This window comes from Lissotriton helveticus, chromosome 12 (assembly GCF_964261635.1).
Source record: "Lissotriton helveticus chromosome 12, aLisHel1.1, whole genome shotgun sequence".
NCBI classification, from domain to species: Eukaryota; Metazoa; Chordata; class Amphibia; order Caudata; family Salamandridae; genus Lissotriton; species Lissotriton helveticus.
In genome coordinates this window covers 121,682,576-121,700,275 of record NC_136073.1, presented here as the reverse complement: position 1 = coordinate 121,700,275, position 17,700 = coordinate 121,682,576, and the positions used below count along the sequence as shown (strand labels likewise).

Sequence of the window (17,700 nt, the reverse complement as noted above, 5' to 3'; positions counted from 1 at the left end):
GATATAGCCATCCGAGACAGTAGGAAGCTCTCTGGAAAACATAATGTCTTTAATAATTAGACATTGTGTCAAATGACCATTTTTAAAGGGTCAAAGGAGACACTGATGCAATGTGAACATGAGCACAGATACTGGGACTACCACTCCTAGCACCCAACTCCTATGTGTGGCTGACTTGTGCAGCCGTCATCATCCAGGAGAGCGTGTTATTACGAAGGCAGGCACTGGAACCACGTTTCCCAGCTCTCCTGCACTGATGTGCCACTGCACAGATGTCACCAGTGAGGGCAGGACTACATTCTTGAGTCCCCAGCCGTAACCATAAACCATGCTCCTAAGTCATTTCCTCTTCTACTATACATTGAACACCATTATGGGTGAACGCTTTGTTTACATAAATTATCCAAAAGCATTGCCTATTCTTTTAGGCTCACAAGATACATTAGCATATCCGATCACATGACAGACAAAAGCTGATCATGTGACGTTAGCAGGCAAGCCATTTTAAACGGCATTGAGCGCAAGGCAAGCTAACATCAATGGTTGCAGGGATAGATGCAGGTCATGTCACAGACACGATCCTTGGACAAAATAAGTACCTTAAACTCTTGACCCTCACACGATTAGTAGGATCATTTGACAAAGTTGACTGCAAAGCAAACTATTAGTTGTCCTCTTTCCGGGTGTTTGACTATAGGGACCATCCCTCCATGTAGGTAGAATGATGCTATTGCCACTCTGTGTGTGCATGCTGTACACCGTCAATGTACATTTTATTTTTCATCTGTCTACTGGACCTACTATTTTTATATATCTGTGACTGAGCAATTAGATTTGACACATTGTAAGGTGAATTGCAAGTGTTGGCATGCTTTATCACCCTCTAAAGGGATATTGTACCTTAGCAATATGACATCCACCATGGAATGTCTTAATGGTTCATGACTGTGTCGCTTATTCTCTCTTTTCAGCTATGACCATATCAAGGAAAGGTTCTTAAGTATGGTTTGTATTTTTGTGTGCATGCTTCTTTAAATTGTTATGACTGCATTGAAATAATACTTTGGGAAGCTTAACCATACCACTCAGGGATTTAACATAGCAACATCTTTGTCCTGAAGAAAGCCAATTGACCCGTAGGGGCAGTTACATGGCTGAAACATGAACTTTTGATGTCCAGGATCATTGAATCCTTATGACATCTCACTGTTTTTAATCTTGCCGAAGACCTTACTCATGACATCGTAGTTTTAGGATCTACGAGGCAATTCTAACTCGCTCATTAAATCCCTTACCTTTTTAAGTGCTCCACTTACAAACGCATAGAGTCTGCCCACTCACTAGATGATGTTGGGGTGGCTCCAATGATGAAGCAGGCCACAGGTAGTACCTGTGGGCGAGGACTCAACAAATATATCCAAGAAATGTGGTGAGAGCACTAATTTACCTGGGTGCCAAAAGCTCACTCATGTGAGATATTTGTGAGGTCACTAATATCATCGAGTAAAAGACTGGATTTAAGAGAGTTGGATCAACCCTCCTTTGTGTGAATTTGGGCTCTACGCATGCAGGACGATCTTTTTAAATTCTTTGGACCATAGTGGAGGGCGCAAGGACTAGGTTGGCGAATGATGCATAAGACCCAGTTGATGGTTCCTGAGTATGGTTGAGGTCTAGTTGGGTGTAGGTTATAGAGGCCCAGAGCCCTTGGATTTAGTAGCCTTTGCTTAATTGAAGAGCGAGTTAGAAGTGCAATCCCAGCCTCCAGAATTTGAAGTATTGTCTTCCTGGGACTCAATGAAGAATTATTGGGCATAGGTTAATACAGGTCAAGCTCTAACCTTCGTATTAAAGGTTGTAGTTCTGAAAGGAGAATGGGAGAATAGGTTGGGACGATAAACCTCCCAGCCTTTGAAGTATGTGGGCAGTGTTTGAGGGTTATGACTTTGTGCAAGTAAGTACAAGTTGACTTGTCTTATTATTGGGGAACCCTCAAGGAGTGTGGTGTTGAATGCTGTTTAATAATGCATGGATCATTAAGCATTCTATGTCTGCTCCCACCTTATTCAATGAGAAAGCAGTCTGTGTGACCCTATTATCTTAATCTGCTTTTTGTATGTTTTATTATTCCCAACAGCAAGGCACTGCGTTAAAGGATGCTATTAAGGCGGTCTACCCGTATCTTGGAGTGCTCATCCTCCGAGTCTGGCTCAGGGCCTTCCAGGGCTATGTCGCCACGAGGGCAGCCTCACCGTGGGTTCTTGGCAAGCAGCTCTGAGATTTCCAGCCCATCAGTCCAGATGTTAGAAGACATGGAGTCCCTCATTGGCTCTGATGCGCCTTCTGTGCAGTGAGTGTCTTAAAATGTTACTTAAACACAAATTTACTATTAGCTTATTATGCATACTTAACCTATTAAAGGTATAAAGCTTTGTTCAGTATGGCGATCTACCTATTGTCAACATTCTCTAGCCATCTCATCTCCTTTGTGAGTGAGAAGTGTGCCCTTTAAATTAATTAGCTGCCGCCTACAGCAACCTTGTTTTTTTTATGAGTTGCTAGCCATTAAATACAGGATTTCTACCCAGCACACAAACATCTTTTAATTTAGGAATTCAGTCTATGGACCTACTCAAAAATTACCCCTTTGATTTACCTTTCTCAAACGTTGAAATGAAATCGGCTCCCCGTACTGAATTAATCTCTACCCTCTTTCTGGCGGTCAATAGGTGTGCAATTTGTGTCCATGCCGGACATTGTTTGGCCTTGTTTGAAGCATCACAAGCTCAGGTTACTTTTAATGTTGGTATCTTGTGACAAAGTCTAATATTTTACACTTAGTGAAAGGACTTTGAGGGAAGTCAGAGAATCGCCACATTATTCAAGTTCTTTGGCCGTATGGTGACCAGCATTAGGTTATAGAAGAATATTCTGATGGAGTTTCTTTCTAATGTGGGTTGTCTCTTTGTAGGGATCTCGGCAATGAGTCTGAATTTCAGTCAGACACTGGCAGTGACTTTGAGGAGACCCTGAAAAAAAGCGTAAAGAGGATGACAAAAACACCCCCAAGCAAGACACAGGTAATCATTGTTGATAATTACTGTTTGTAGTCCTCTCCATTTGTTGGCACCCTTCTGTATAGTAAACTATATTGTGCCTATGCAACTATATGGAGGAACTGTATTTTTGGTGGAAGAGAAATTTTTACTTTTTTCTGCCCTTTTTGTATCTATTGTTTATGGTTTTTCTATGGCATTCATTCACAATAGAATTTGTCTACTTATGTTCAGCACTCTTAAAGGATTTTTTGTTGAAAATAATTTTAACTTTTAAACGTTATTTAAATAAATGCAGCAAATTTGTAAGGCAAAATTTAGTTGTTACACAGTATGTTTGACTAAAAACGCTACTTCAGGACTTGCCTAAAAAGAAAAGTCCAAGGGCACCAGGGTTGTTTTGGTCTTGTGTTTAGGAAGTCCCCATGCCTGTGGTGGTGATTGCATCTTCCCTGAAAGGTAATGCTTTGTCCTCCTATATGGCTGAGGACATTATGAGTCTGGAGATATATGGGAAGATGTCTCATCCTGTGACAGACCCATGCTGTCATGTCCAGCCATGGTTTTCAGCTCTGGCGCAAGTTTGACTTTAGCTGGTAGGTTCCTGGTTCATGCTCAACCATAACAGTTAAGTTGCAGAGCAGAACCTGCCGATATGTGTTGACCTCATTAACACGAATACCAGAGCTTTGATCTGGCCATTTGTGAGTAGTCTTGGCTCGGGTCCTTGGACAGGTCCTTGAAAGTGACCCCTGAGGAATTTGTTTACCTCACTTTTAATTATAACTTACGGATTGACATGTAGCATTACTTGTGACACTGCCTCCTTTTTTCAGGTTTTAAAGCCTTGTTAGTCTTCAAAGATTAGGGAGTCCTTTTGACGAAAGCGCCCAGATGGATCCTCCTACCTCGAGAAGTTGGCAGTTGAAGACTAGCCTCCTCAGAGGAAACCACAAACCTGTTTTTCCACCTGAGGCCAAGAAGTACGCGTAGCTTCCTTGTGAAACCTACGTCCTTGTCTGGCCCATATCTGGAGGACCACTCTTCCTGGTGGATTTCCTCCACTACCAGCACTAGACCCAGATTACCAAACACTGGTCCTCTTGTTCTTGAAAGTTGACTGTGCTCTACAGCTACAGCCACCATTGTACGGTATGCTTCGTCTCCAGTCGGTATCTCGGGTATCAAGAATTTTCACTGGAATCTGAGACCGCTCAATTTTAGGAACACTACAGTCGGTCCTACCACAGAAACCTGAACTTAAAAAAAGAAATTGTGACATTAATGCGTTCATGCTGTAATATCAATATACACCAATCGCCTATTAAATAGCAACATTTTTGTGATAACAAAATCCAGCTCTCCTCCACCCCCCCCACCTGAATCCAGCTCCCACATGACAGACCCATAAGGAAAACGATACAATACATTATACGGTCAATAGTTTCCCTCATTGCGATGTCAGTTAACATCACTTTGAGCTTAATAGGTATTTTTATGTACATTCACTTACATCATATCTGGGTGACTTAGCAGGAACATAGTGAGGGGCGCCTAAATGTCGTAAGGCCTAGAGGCCTCCGGTAGCTCCTCGTCATAAGCATTCAGTTGTTCCTTACAGGAAACAAGATCTCTAATCAAATTAACCAGTATTGGGGTAGCCCTAGTATTCCAATGCATAGCTACAACTCGCTTAGCAAATAGTGGCAATAGCAACTATGTGCAGGTTACACAGCTTAAGTCCCTTTAGATATCCTAGTAGACCTATCTCCGACGTACAGTTGCCTTTTCTATTATCACTTGAGTCAGTATCTGCACCACTCTCCTCCAAAACATCATTTTCACAGCAAACTTGCACGCCAGGTGTATAAAATCCTCCCCATCCTGCCCACATCTGGGACATCTAGCGTCCTCCCACAGCCCAAACTTCCTCACCTGTACTGGAGTATAATAAACTTGGTCTAGATATTTAAAATGAATAATACGGCGATTGCAATTAGCTTTCAAACTACCAGTCACCTTACAGCAGACTTCCCAATTTTCCCGGGACATGGGGAGCACCGTACCAAGTTCCATTTGTCTAATGCGGGAGAATCCGACCACTCGTTCTCTCGTTGAGAAGCGTTATACATTTTGGTGATTAGTCCCCTTCTTTCACTACCACTCAACCAAGCCTGTAACGCCTTCAAATCAGTTGGTTCCTGTGGGAAATTCGGGCTTAATATGCGCACCACCGCATGCATTTATAAACAGAAACCTGAACTTCAATCTATTGCCTATTTGTGAGGAAAGAGACTGGTGGGTCACATTTGAATACTAGCACTGCCAATCCAGGATATTACCATTTGCTTCCCTGCCTTCCTTCAAGTCTTCGCAAAGATCCTGGGGCGGCAGAATTTTTTTTACCGATACCAAGATGGCTGCCCTTATGTAAGCGAGATGAAAATTATGCAAACCTCCAGCACAAAAAAGGGGCTTCATGTTCACTTTTTAATAAAACTACGTAAAAAACAAAACTCCAAATGTCAGTCAGAACATCTTACGTTATAAATCTACATTTCCCAAGAGTACATTGTAGGTTTGTCTGCACCTGAAATTCATACGACCAATATCCCAATAACCAGGACCTTCTGGCTCATCACAGCTTTTCTTCATGCGACAAGTACTATTTTCTGATAACTGTGAAATTCTGCATTGAAATCAAGGCAAACTGGCATCATTCAACAACACACCCATCTTTACCTGTAGAGAAACTACTAGACATACAGTATTTGTATGTTGAATACTGAAACTTTTATCTTAGAGACTTAAAGCCGCAGATTCCTTACCTTCGAGTTAGACTCAATCCAGATTATTTTCGAACAGTACCCCTCCACGCTGGTAGGTGTTGGTGTTCGGCTCGTTGTAGAATCGTTCACTCCAGAAGTGACGTGTGCGGTACCTACATAGGCGCCACCTTGGCATACTGTTATAATTTCTTTCCTTTCTGCACTAGACCGCTCTGATCCGGCCTGAAGTACTACGTCGGTTTATGTCTGGCTTTTTGTCCAACTTTTTTGAGATCTCGCCTGCTGTGTAGGTATGTCACCTAAGAAACCAGTTAGTTTCAAACCATCTGGGCTCTGTCGCAGGCAGATGTCGGTGACAGACCCCACTTTTCTGGTGCTTGGAGCAGGTCCATGACTCCAAGGCCTACGAGGACTGCCATGCTCCAAGGTTCTGAAGGAGCGCCCTTTGAAGCTCCCCGATGCTGATTGACACTCGAGGTCCTGTTCACGCTGATGGTCCCCGGATTGTTAGCGGAGCACATCCCGACAGCAGTCATCACTCTCAAAATCTTCGGGGAAGTTAGGTAAATCACACAAACACAAGAAGGACAAGAAGTCTAAGAGATCCTAGACTTCATTGCACCCGTCAATATCTTGTGATGAGATGCGGGAGCATCCATACGTCAGGACCTGCAGGCCCTGCAGTCGGCAGAACCTTTGAATCCGATTTTCCCCAAATGTTGGCTACCCTCCACGGCTGAAAGTTTTGAGACCATGCACCTCATATTTGGGTGGCCCAGCCGTTTTGCAGTGCCTTTAAGCCCCATGGGTGGGGGACGGCCCCACTGAATCCACACTGGCAGGTTTGCCCTCAGCACCACTCTGACCCAGTGGAACACTTCCCAGATCTGGAGCGGACATTTCGTGAGACCGAGGCCTTCCTTTGCTCGCTCAAGTGCCGACTCCCCTAGGCGCTGCCACGACCCCCATCATTATTCATGACTCAGACATGGAGCTAGAGCGGCTTCGACAGGGTCCTTGCTGAGCGGAGCCAGTGTTTTATTAATTTTATAGGCCTAGAGAAGGAGACCAATGGGGAGGGGGCCTACGGACCCTCACGGTTACCAGTTCCCTGAAAAAGAACTGTACAACTGGTAGGAGGAACTGGCAGAGGTCAGTGGGTTAGACACCTAACCAGACACTAGCCGGGGGTGCATAAAGATGAGCAAAATGATTATACCAAGTCTTATGATCCAAATGATAATCTTGCACCAGGTTTTCTGCCTTTGAACCATTCACTAAAATTTTCCAGAACAGGAATTGAAGCTAATAACAGTTCATCCCAGCAGTCATCTTACCACTTCCTGCGTGCAGTTTTCTGGACGCTATTGAAAGTAGCCCTTGCTTCCCTAATCAATATGATATTTTTGGTGTCAAGAGCCTTACATAGGTTTCTCTTAGCAAGGGAACAGCCAGAGTCAAACCAAAGATTAGTATAACCATCCTTGGTTTTTGATTTAATACTTCCAGAAGCTGGTTTAGTTAAATGGGGGCCTGATAGTTTCTATCAACATCTGATGGATTTGTGTTCTCATTGGGCCACTTGGGGACCCCACTAGATACTGTGATAGAAAATCAGCGAAGGTATTATATACAAATGTTAAAAGATCAACATTGCCCAAAATAACCAGCCACTTCAGAGCCCTCCTATTATTAGCAAGTTGAGGTTGGATTACATCTGGAACCCTAGCGGGTCCAGATGAAAAATGATATGTAAAAAAACTCCGAGAGTTCTAGGCACAAAGGAAAGTGATCGCTAACTTTCCTTGCGCTATCTACACTAAATCCCTCAACATGGTCCCAGTGGCCAATACCTATCATGATGTAGTCAATTCGGGAAGAAGATATCCCCCTCGAAAAAGAGTGTGAGCGCTGAATGTCTGGCTGGCTTCTGCCGTTACACGCTCTCAATCCCTTTTCAATAGTAAAGTTAAACAACTGTAGGGCAGAAACAGTGGATCTCATCATCTCTATTGTATCCAATAGAGGAATGCCCATTACAAGATCTTGTTCCTCAATAACCGAGCTTACTCCCTGTAGGGGCTCGTAGCAGCAGTTAAAATCGCTACCAATTAGGACTAGGTCTTTTGAAAGGACTGTATCAAGTACCTCCTCTAATCGTGTGATGATTACGGACTCTTTTGATGCGTCTCTTGGTCTAACATATATATTAAACATATACATGCAGTACTTATTTAAAAAGTTAAGTTTAAGACCCAAAATGTCATCAGTGCCAGTAGATAATATATCTACAGACATTTATTTCATTCTTTATCCAAACTAGTAGCCCACCTGAAAGTCTCCCTCTAGCGGATTGACATGCTTCAATACTAAAAGTCCTTTAACCATTTTTTAAATAAGGGTTCTCTAGCCCATGATTCCTGAAACAAACAAATATCGAACATAGCGATATATGTTTGCCAATCCGGATCTTGCAGTTTTCTTATAAGTCCGGCTATGTTCCAAGATATAATTTTAAGTTTACGATGGGATAGAGATTGTGTGGGGGCTTCAGGGGTGTTTTGGTTTAGTGCAAATTCCCTCACTAAGTCTCTTGGGGGGTGAACATCAGGTGTAAAAATTACAGCATCCATAGGGTCATTTACAACTAGTTGGCTACTTTTATTTGGTGGATTTGTACCTAACAAGGGTGCTTTAGGCTTATCAATTTGTTGCAGGTAGCGACTAGCTTGTACGGGTGAATGAACTATTTCATTCACCTCTGGAAGTCTATCTACAGGTTGAGATAGTCCATCTATTGCCTCTAGGTCACTGCAAGGTTGTGTGTTTACAAATTGGGAGTTGTCAGCGTATCCCTCAGTTCTACACTGTCTAATATAAATGTTTGATTTGAAAAGGATGTGGGAACTTAAGCTCATGATAATTAGATTTTCTGGGATTTCTTTGGACCAGAAAGATACCTTTATATCATCTAAGCTCCCTGTATCTTGAGGGATCCTTTATACATTTTTTATGTCTGATTTTATAATGGACCGGCATTGCCTTACCTTTCTGAACCAATGAGTAACTTCATTAAAAAGGGAGTCCTTATCTTCTTTTATGCTAGATGTTGGTCTCAGTACATTAGTTAAAAAAATACTATGCACATTTTGCTTTTCATCCCTTTTACTATAGCTACTAGAGTGCTTCATACTATTCCACTCATTTACCCCAGAATGAATTCTCGCGTTATCTCTCATGGACCCGAGAGTTGGTGAATATCGGTTGTCCAAGGACCTGGTGACATATCCATTTTGGTTCTCTTTGGGGGGAGGCCTCATTAACGATGTTCTATCTAAAAACTGCAGGGATTCACGGGAACTCAAGCTCTCTATCATCCCACCCTTTTGCAACGATCTTTTGATAACTCTTTGTGGTAGAGGAGGGTTTCCTTTATATGGCATATCTACGTGTTGATCCTTGCTAGTTTTGTTGGTTTTGGTCCCCATTTAGTAATAGTGGGGGTCTGGTTTTTTCCCCATTGGTAGTTTTCACCTTGGGTTAACTATTGAAATAGTATCTAGGATCGGAGGGGGGCAAGTTGTAAGTGCCTCAATCATTCTCTTTATAACCATGACCTCCTCTTGAACTATATTAAGTTTTTCGAAAAAAGGGCCTTAACCAGATTATGAGTGGGCATCTTGGCATTCTGTAGGAGTTCCTCTGGTGTAGGCAGCTCGTTCGGGCAGGTTACAACATTGCCTAGCAAACAGTCCCCCTCAGGTTCTCATCATTAAACTCTAGCAGCGAGGACCTATTTGAGCACTCAACAGTTATTACCTTATTATTCAGTGAGTTGTATCGAACCCTTTCCGTGCCGTCTTTATCTATTCCAGCGGGAGAGGGAGTAGTGCCTGTGCCCTGACCTGGCTTCTGTAAAACCGTATGTGGTGTTTGAGGTAGCTCTTTACCATTTGATTGATGCACTATAACTGTGGGGGTTACCGGCTTCGGGATGACACCCTTGTCTTTACTTTCGTAATGAGGAGATTTTACCCCTACTGTTAGTCTTATTCACACTCCCTGATGACCGCATGGATTCTACCTCCTCTATCAGCTCATCAATTGCGTCTAAATTGCAATATTCAGCTGTTGTTTTTGGTGGTTTCTTCAACTTTGCTAACTTTGCTATCTTTTTCTTTCCAGAGGCTAATTCAGCGGCTTTCCTTTTCCCCATTTCCTCTGTTAAGTGGGTTACGGATAGTTAAATTACAGCCCCTATACAAACTTAGAAATAACAAATAAGCACTTCACAAAAAGCCTAGAGTATGAAGAATTAGGTTTAAAAATCACAAGCGCAAATAGATTTTACATAATGTACTAAACTAAGTCCATAAAGTGAATCGAAGATGTTCCAAAATTAAAATAAGAGTCCCAGGATTTTTTTTTAAATATAAGTATGTCCATCCAAATGACTTAGATTTAATCAGTCTTACCGGTGGGTAAGGCTGTTCTCAACACTAAAATGTGAAGCGGCAAAATCGAGAGATGTGGCCCGGCCTGGCCTTTTCTGGGCTTTAACGGGCGCGGGAGCCCTTCAGCAGATTTAAGGCGCCTCCTGTCACCAATCGATGATGCGCCTGCAAAGCGCCCCGGGGACTCTGGGAAATGGAGTCCCGGGCGCTGGAATCAAACGTTGTAGACCCCCGCGGTCTGTTCTGTGGCAGGAATGGAGCGGAGCAACAGTCGAGGTTGGCAGGGAGGAGAGCTTTGGGACCCTTTGGGACCTCTCAGCAATAGCATCTGGCAATGTGGAGCCATCTTTGGCTACAGCCAAAAGTGTCATCCCGCTGGAGGTTTTAGACTTCCAAAGAGCTGCCCAAGTCCGAAGGTAAAAAGCTTCACCGACTCTACGACCACATGCTCCCTACAGAGTACTGCTACCTTCTCGACCTGGAAATCTGGCATCTCCCGTTCAGAGCTTTTTCCGCCATTGTAGACCGCTTCACCAAGACCTCGTTCAGCCCTCCCCAGTGATAACTCCTCCTCAGCCATGGCCTATGTCTGAAGTTGAGCCGAGAGCGTGCCCAATTCAGCTTGTATATCCAAGCCATGCTCCATCACAGTCAGCCCTAACTTTGGATTTTGCTGTTCTCTCATGTGGTCAGAAACTTGTGGTTGGTTCTTTGATCTTTTAGGCACTATTTCTCACTTTGAACAAATCATAACTTTGGTTCTACTGATTGGATTTAATTAGATTTTTCTGTCATTTTCTTTAATACATTTTACTCTCTTCAAATTGGTTTGGAATTTTTCTTGTGTTGTGTTTTCACTTAATTAATGTTTGGGTGCTGCATAAATACTTAACACAGTGCCTCTAAGTTAAGACTGACTGCTTTTGTGCCAAGCTACCAGAGGATTAAGCACAGGTTAATTTAGTGACTCTGTGGTCACTCTGACAAGGATTGTGACTGTTGCTCAAGAAGGGTTTACACCCTCCCTCAGCCAATAACCCAATTTCTTCCAAAAGCCCACTATCTGACCTGGAGGAAACCATCTGGTCACCAAACCCCAAAGTTCAGTTTCCCAACTTAAATATTTCTCCACCTGCTGATGTGGAAGGCAAAGAGATCTACCCCCAACGGATTCCTTTTGACCCTGGCTTGTGGAGTATGCTAGGCTTCAACTTCCAGTCACTGGTCTCCTTCATGAACCTTTAGTTCCAGTCTCTTACCACATTGGACCAACCAGGTGTTCCACCACCTCTGAGATCGCCCTGCTTAGGTAGAAATGCCAGTAATCTTTGACTGTGTTCTCTTACCTCCCAGTAATGCTGTGAAAATGTCCATGCTGAGCAGTATAAAACACAATACACAGGTATTCACCACAAAGGGCCTCCTCCAAAAGTTTGAGGTAGTTGATATGCAGAGACAACCCCACTTCCTGACTATCGACCACCTGTAATAACTTCTCCATATCGTGCTTCTGAACCGGAAATTCTGGCATCCGATTCTATAACCAAATTTGTCCCACATCCATACACTACCTTTCTGTTTCACAGGTCCATGTGGTCAGTCACCACTGTAGCTCTGACGTGGCTTTCTCTGAGATGAAAATCATGTCGGAGTACTGAAGGCCCTTCCAACGGTAAATCGCCACCAACCACTACGAGTCCCGATAGTAAGGGCACCCATGAAAATTGTCTGAATGGAAGTGAACTGGAGGCCATCCTACCTGGTTAGTGGACATAGTGATAAGGCGTCTGCGAGGTGAGTTACCCTCATCTCGCTTTTTGTGGATGATGTCCTGCACCTCAGGAGATGAAGCACTGCCAGGAGAGACCACACCCAAAAGCTTAAGGTCCAATTGGGAGTCAAGTTCAACTTTTCTTCGTAGATCTCAAATCATAGACCTAGTAGGTACAGTTGCAGATGTGAAGAATCAGATTCTTTGATCTTCAACAGGATGTTTTCAAGATAAACAATTATCCAGAGGCCTCAGCCTCTGAGGAAGTCTGGAACCAGACTGAGAAACTTCTTTAAAGTATCAATTGGCTGATGAGAGTCCGAAAAGCAGGACCATGGTCTCTAAAATCTGGTCTTCCCAGCAAAACCAAGGAAAACCCTGATGTAGCAGAAACATGGGGACCATCACGTAGGCATCTTTGAAGTCCATACTGCCTGTTCAATCATTTTCATTGAGAGAATCCCTCAAGAAGTGCATGGCTCAATTTAGAAATGGTGGTAAATCGGCCAGCTAAGCTGATAACTGGATGAAAACCTTTCTCCTATTGCAGGCCCAACAGATTGCTCTGGGCCTCCTGTGGGGTCGAAAGCAGACCTTCGTATTGCTCCTTCGGCCATTAACACCTGAGCCTCCTGATTCTGCAAAAACCTCTGAGTTGCACGCTGTCCTGCCTTGGATTAACTGTTGCCAGGTTGGCAACATCTCCACCAGCATTTTTCCTTCACTAACCTGAGATGAAGGCATAATTCTTACTTGGTACTCCTCCTGGGATGTTAGATTTACCTCTGGAAGTCCCTCTTGCTCGACCCCTACCTCCCCTTGAGTGGAAGAAGATGACAAACCTGGCCTGGTCCTGGAATTGAAGCTGGTTAAATCCCCCTGAAAATGGACTTCTTTGGAAGCCTTGTGTGAGAAACCTGCCGGAGCACGCTGTAGTAAATCTACTTAATTCCTTGAGTAACAATTCCCAGAGAGGCTGCCTCCTGCTATTGCCAGTCTTAATGAGAAAGTAACATCTTTGTTAGCTAAGGCACAAGTGGTGTTCCCAAGGAAACAGACTGTTCTTTGAGCCCAACCTGACTTAACATTGTAAGAAATTGGGTTTTTGTTTGAGGCAGTGGAAGCCCCACTTAACCAATAACCACAATCTTTATCGGAGTAAACATCAAAAGCCACTAAATTAACCTGTCAGGTTAACTTGGAGACAATGTGTCCAGTATTAATGCTGCACACAATCCTGCCATAAAGTGAAAACTCACAAGATAAGTTCCAATTCCAAACCAATGTAGAAAGAGTCCATTTCAATAAATAAAATGACACTAGAACAATAAAAATCTGGAGATATTGCATTTGAAAGTTTTGGGTAAGTATAGCGCCTAAAAGCACAAAGCCCCACTAGCAGGCTTCTTGCTATACTATACTGGGGCAAAGTCAAAACATTAGAGTGACCACAATGGGGTGCGTGCCGGACACAGGGACTGCTGAAAAAAAGTTATTCTTCTCAAAGAGTCCACTTCGCAGGGAAGTAGAGAGGCCGCAAGGATCAGGAAGAGTGTTGTGGATGGCCATCACAGTTGACACTGTAGCACCACGATACTGTCTGGCATTGCAGGAGCTAATTGCTGGTGCTTTGCTTTGGCGGTCGCTGTGGGCTGTTGTTGCCTTAACGTGAAGTGGAGCTCACTTTGCCGGTTGTCGCAGTAGCACGAAGAGGCAGGTTCATTATAGTCTTTTGTTGGTGGTCATTGTGGGCAACAGGATTTCTGCACAAACTGTCCCGTTTGCCGTCTCAAAATGCCCAAAACGTGAGGATTTCTCTTTTTCTTTAAAGAGAAGTGGACTCTGATGCTAATCAAGGTTCCATGATCTGGGGAGGCACCTCTGGGGGATCAGGTACTAACCTTAACAGAGGCCAGCAGGAACTAAGTAGGTCCAGTTGCAGCAGGTCAGCTGGGCAATTGCAGGAAGGCTTCTGGAGCTAGTTGACCACTTGTTCTGAATTAGAGACACAGCCAACTGACCTGTTAAGTCACTCAGGAAACCGGGAACAAGGAGATGGTTTGGTTCTCGTTCAGGAGGGCAGTCCTATGGGGGTGTAAGTAAGCCTCTACCAGAAATGCAGTCCTCTAGGAAACCTGGCTGTCCAGGAGTGGTAGTGAGTTGGTCCTGAGGATCCAATATTTATAGCTGGTTCCAGTCTTTTGAAGTGGGAGAAATCTCCTGGCCTACCCCCACATCATCTTCTAGAAAGGTCTTCCCTCACCCCGTCAAGCTCCAAGAAGTCTAGGTTGACAAAAGACTAGTGTTAGGTTTGTGTTTGTGCCTGTGTGTATGTGCGATGGAGGCAGTCCTTTGAAGTGTAAGTGTGGCAGGGAATAGCTCTGATCCCAGCCAGACTGTCAGGATGTCCCGTCCCGGCAACATCTTGTCCCCCTTTGTCTCACTGTCTGGGAGGAATATACAAAGTCCAACAGCTAAGCTATTGACAGTAATGTGACCCAGGACACTGGCAGCAGGCACGAAAGAGGTCTAAAAAGTGCCAAATTTCTAAGACTGGCATTTTCGGAGCTGTGACTTAAAATACCATTTTACCATTAAAGAGTATTTTAAATTGCAATTCTTTTGAGTCCAAATTCAAACTTGACATACTTATCTGTTCCCAATCAAAAGTTAGCATTTATTAAATGGCCTTACAGTAGTTAAAAGCACACCTTTCCCTATGGGCTTTTTGGGCATACAGTAGGGGTGACTTATAGGTATTAAATAGTAAGGTTTAGGCCTGTCAAAAGGTGTATCTGACCAGGTTGTATTGGCAGCTTTAAACTGCACTACAGGCTGCAGTGATATGCCTTGAACATGTTTTAAATGGCTACCTGAGAGGGTGGCACAATGAGGGCTGCAAGCCAACTAGTAGCATTTAATTTACAGGCCCTGGGTACATGTATTAGCACATCACTAGGGACTTGCAAGTAAATTAAGAGTACCAGTTGGGTGTAAACCAATATCTGATAGACATCTAGCTGCAGATTCCTTAACTTGGAATATCTCCCCAGGCGTCAGACTGGATTCTGAAAATCTTTTTTCCCAAGCAATACCTCTGCACGTCGGGAGGCGGCGTCGCCCGGCTCTGTCCTGACGTCGTCAACTGAAGTGACGTCAATGGAGTCATATAAGCCCCTCCCGGTGTGCTGACGTCAGTTTTATTCTTTTCAGCGTCCTAACGCGGATCCGGGAAAGTACTACCTCGGGCCTGTTTTTGTTACTTACAGGCCTTTTCGATGCCTTTTGCGTCCAGGAACAGTGTGTTCGATGCCCCTTGCCGGCTTCACACCGTGCCGGTCCTGTTCTCTACAGAGGTCAGCGACGGGCCCTCACGACATCTGTATGTGGTGCTTGGGAGAGCACCATGAATCCGTGGAGTGCGCCACTTGCCACCAGCTGCGGCCGAAATCCCTGCGGGAACGCCGCATGAAGCTGCTGTCTGCCCGGATGTAGCGAACGGACCCCTTGCGACGTAGGTCTCTTTCTCCAGCAGTCGTCCACGCGGCGCCAGTCCTCACAGGAGGACGTTCTTGTTCAGGGCAGGTCCCGGGACAGTCGCCTCCATTCGCCTACCGCAGGTAAACATTTGCCCCCCACTCCCTGGCGCGCCTCCGTCCCCCACAGGGGGGGTAGGGACTCCGGTTGGGACACCGCCGGCAGGTTTACCCTTGGCTCCAACTGAGTGCCCTGACTCTGACACCAGAGTCGCCGAAACGTCGGGACATGGCCCGGAGGGGCTTCCCACGACGTCTAGCCCTTCCATAGCGCTGTCGCACAGCCTTCCGAGGCTCCCTGCAGCATCGCTGGAGGTGGCTGCGGCGCGGTGCACTACACCGCTTCGGCGTACACTTTCCCGCAGGTTTCCACCTCGGGGAATGTTGAGTTGACTCCGGTCCGACTCCAAGCGGTCGAGGCCTTTTCTGAGGTCGCCGACGCCGGCTCAATGAGTTGAAGCCTCTTCGGAGGTTGCAGGCTCCACTCAAGGGGTCGAGACCTTTTAGGAGGTCGCCGGCTCGCCTTGGGCGGTCGAGGCCTGTTCGGAGGTTGCCGACGCTTGCTCCACTCTGCCAGTCGTAGCCTTTTCAGAGGTCTCCGATGCCGGCTCGACGCCAGTACCGTCTCCAGCTTTATTGGTGGAGGATGTGGTCCCGGTGGGTTCACCATCCCCTGAGTTCTTTCACTGCTCTACAGCGCAGGCGCCAGTGGAGTATTGGCCTACTCATCCTGCTGCTGAGCCTCTATTAAGTGACCGGTTTAGCTTGCGTCCATCACTTACTGATGACTTGCTCTCACCTCCTCGCGGGCCACGGGGGCTAGCGGGACGTTCGTCAGGGCTGGTTGCAGAGTTGCAGTCATTTTAAGGATGGAGCCGGCCTCAGTCTCTAGTCCTTCGGAGCCTTTGCTGGATATTCTCCACCAGGGTGCGGGGAACATGAAACCAATGTTACCTTTTGCAGAGTCATTGTTTGACATCCTTCTCGGAACATGGGCACGTCCCCTCTCGGGGGACCCCGTGGATCGTGCTGTGGCACATCGCCCTCTGCCTGCTCCCGCCTGTTTGACCCTCCATCCTGTTGCTGGAGGACTTGTGCTTCAGGCAGCTCTCTCTGTGACTCCTGTTCCGTTGCATCCTCCCACTCGGGAGTCTCAGTGGTTGGAGTCATATGGTCGGGATGTGTTTGCATCTGCCAGCTCGGGACTCCGTTCCCTCAACACGTTGTGTGTATTTGCTCGGGCTTAATTTGCCCTTTGGGATGCTGTTGAATGGCTCCTCCCCTCCTTGCCGGCGAACTCTCGTACCGATGTGGCCCACCTAATCCGTAATGGCCATGATATGAGGCACTTTTCAATTCGAACTGCCATGGACACCACAGACTCTGTGGGTTGTACTATGGCCAGGTCGGTTGCCATACGACTCCAAGTGTGGTTACATGCTGGCGTTTTCCCAAAGCATGTTCAGGAGCAGCTTAGAGATATGCCATTTGATGGGGTCACTCTCGTTGACGCCCATGCTGATTCGGCGGTCAGGCGCCTCCTGTATACGTATCTTCCTTGGTTTTAATCTTCATGGAGAATTTTTTTATTTTTTATTTTTAAATATTTTTATTTGCTTTTTACAATGCAGGAATACAACTGGCATGTCACAATAGATCATCAAACACCACCCTTTCGTCCCCCCATCCTCCTCCCCCCCCCCCCCCCCCCCCCCCTCCCACAAAATCATGCTACCATCCTCCGCTCCATCAGGCTGTACATTACTTCTCCAATGCGGGCAAACACCCCACCCCCCCGGTTCACAGTCCTCCATCCAGGCCATGATAACTGCACCATTTCCCCCACACTCTATTGAACTTCTTAGGACACCCACTTGCCTTGTATGTGACCCTCTCTGCTGCCATGTATAGGTTCATGCCCCTCCACCACTCGTCCAGCCTTGGCGGGGTAGAGGCCCCCACGCCCTCGCCGTATCCCTCTTAGCTACCACCAGGGCCAAATTTACAAATATCAGAAGTGGGCGGCTCAGGTCGACATCATTCGTCATGCCCAGCAGGACCAGTTTGGGGACTAGCGGCAGGGTGACCTCCAGG

General features: G+C 45.6%; 1 protein-coding gene across 2 annotated transcripts in view; it reads left to right on the top strand.

Moving 5' to 3' along the window:
* STAG3 (STAG3 cohesin complex component) overlaps positions 1-17,700 on the top strand; it is a 1,426,160-nt gene that overhangs the window by 122,036 nt on the left and 1,286,424 nt on the right. For both annotated transcript variants that reach the window (XM_078669437.1, XM_078669436.1), the window contains exons 2-3: positions 2,138-2,350; positions 2,972-3,080. In XM_078669437.1, coding sequence (XP_078525563.1) covers positions 2,157-2,350; positions 2,972-3,080 — 303 coding nt within the window. In that variant the 5' untranslated portion in view covers positions 2,138-2,156. The remainder of the gene's footprint in view (positions 1-2,137; positions 2,351-2,971; positions 3,081-17,700) is intronic.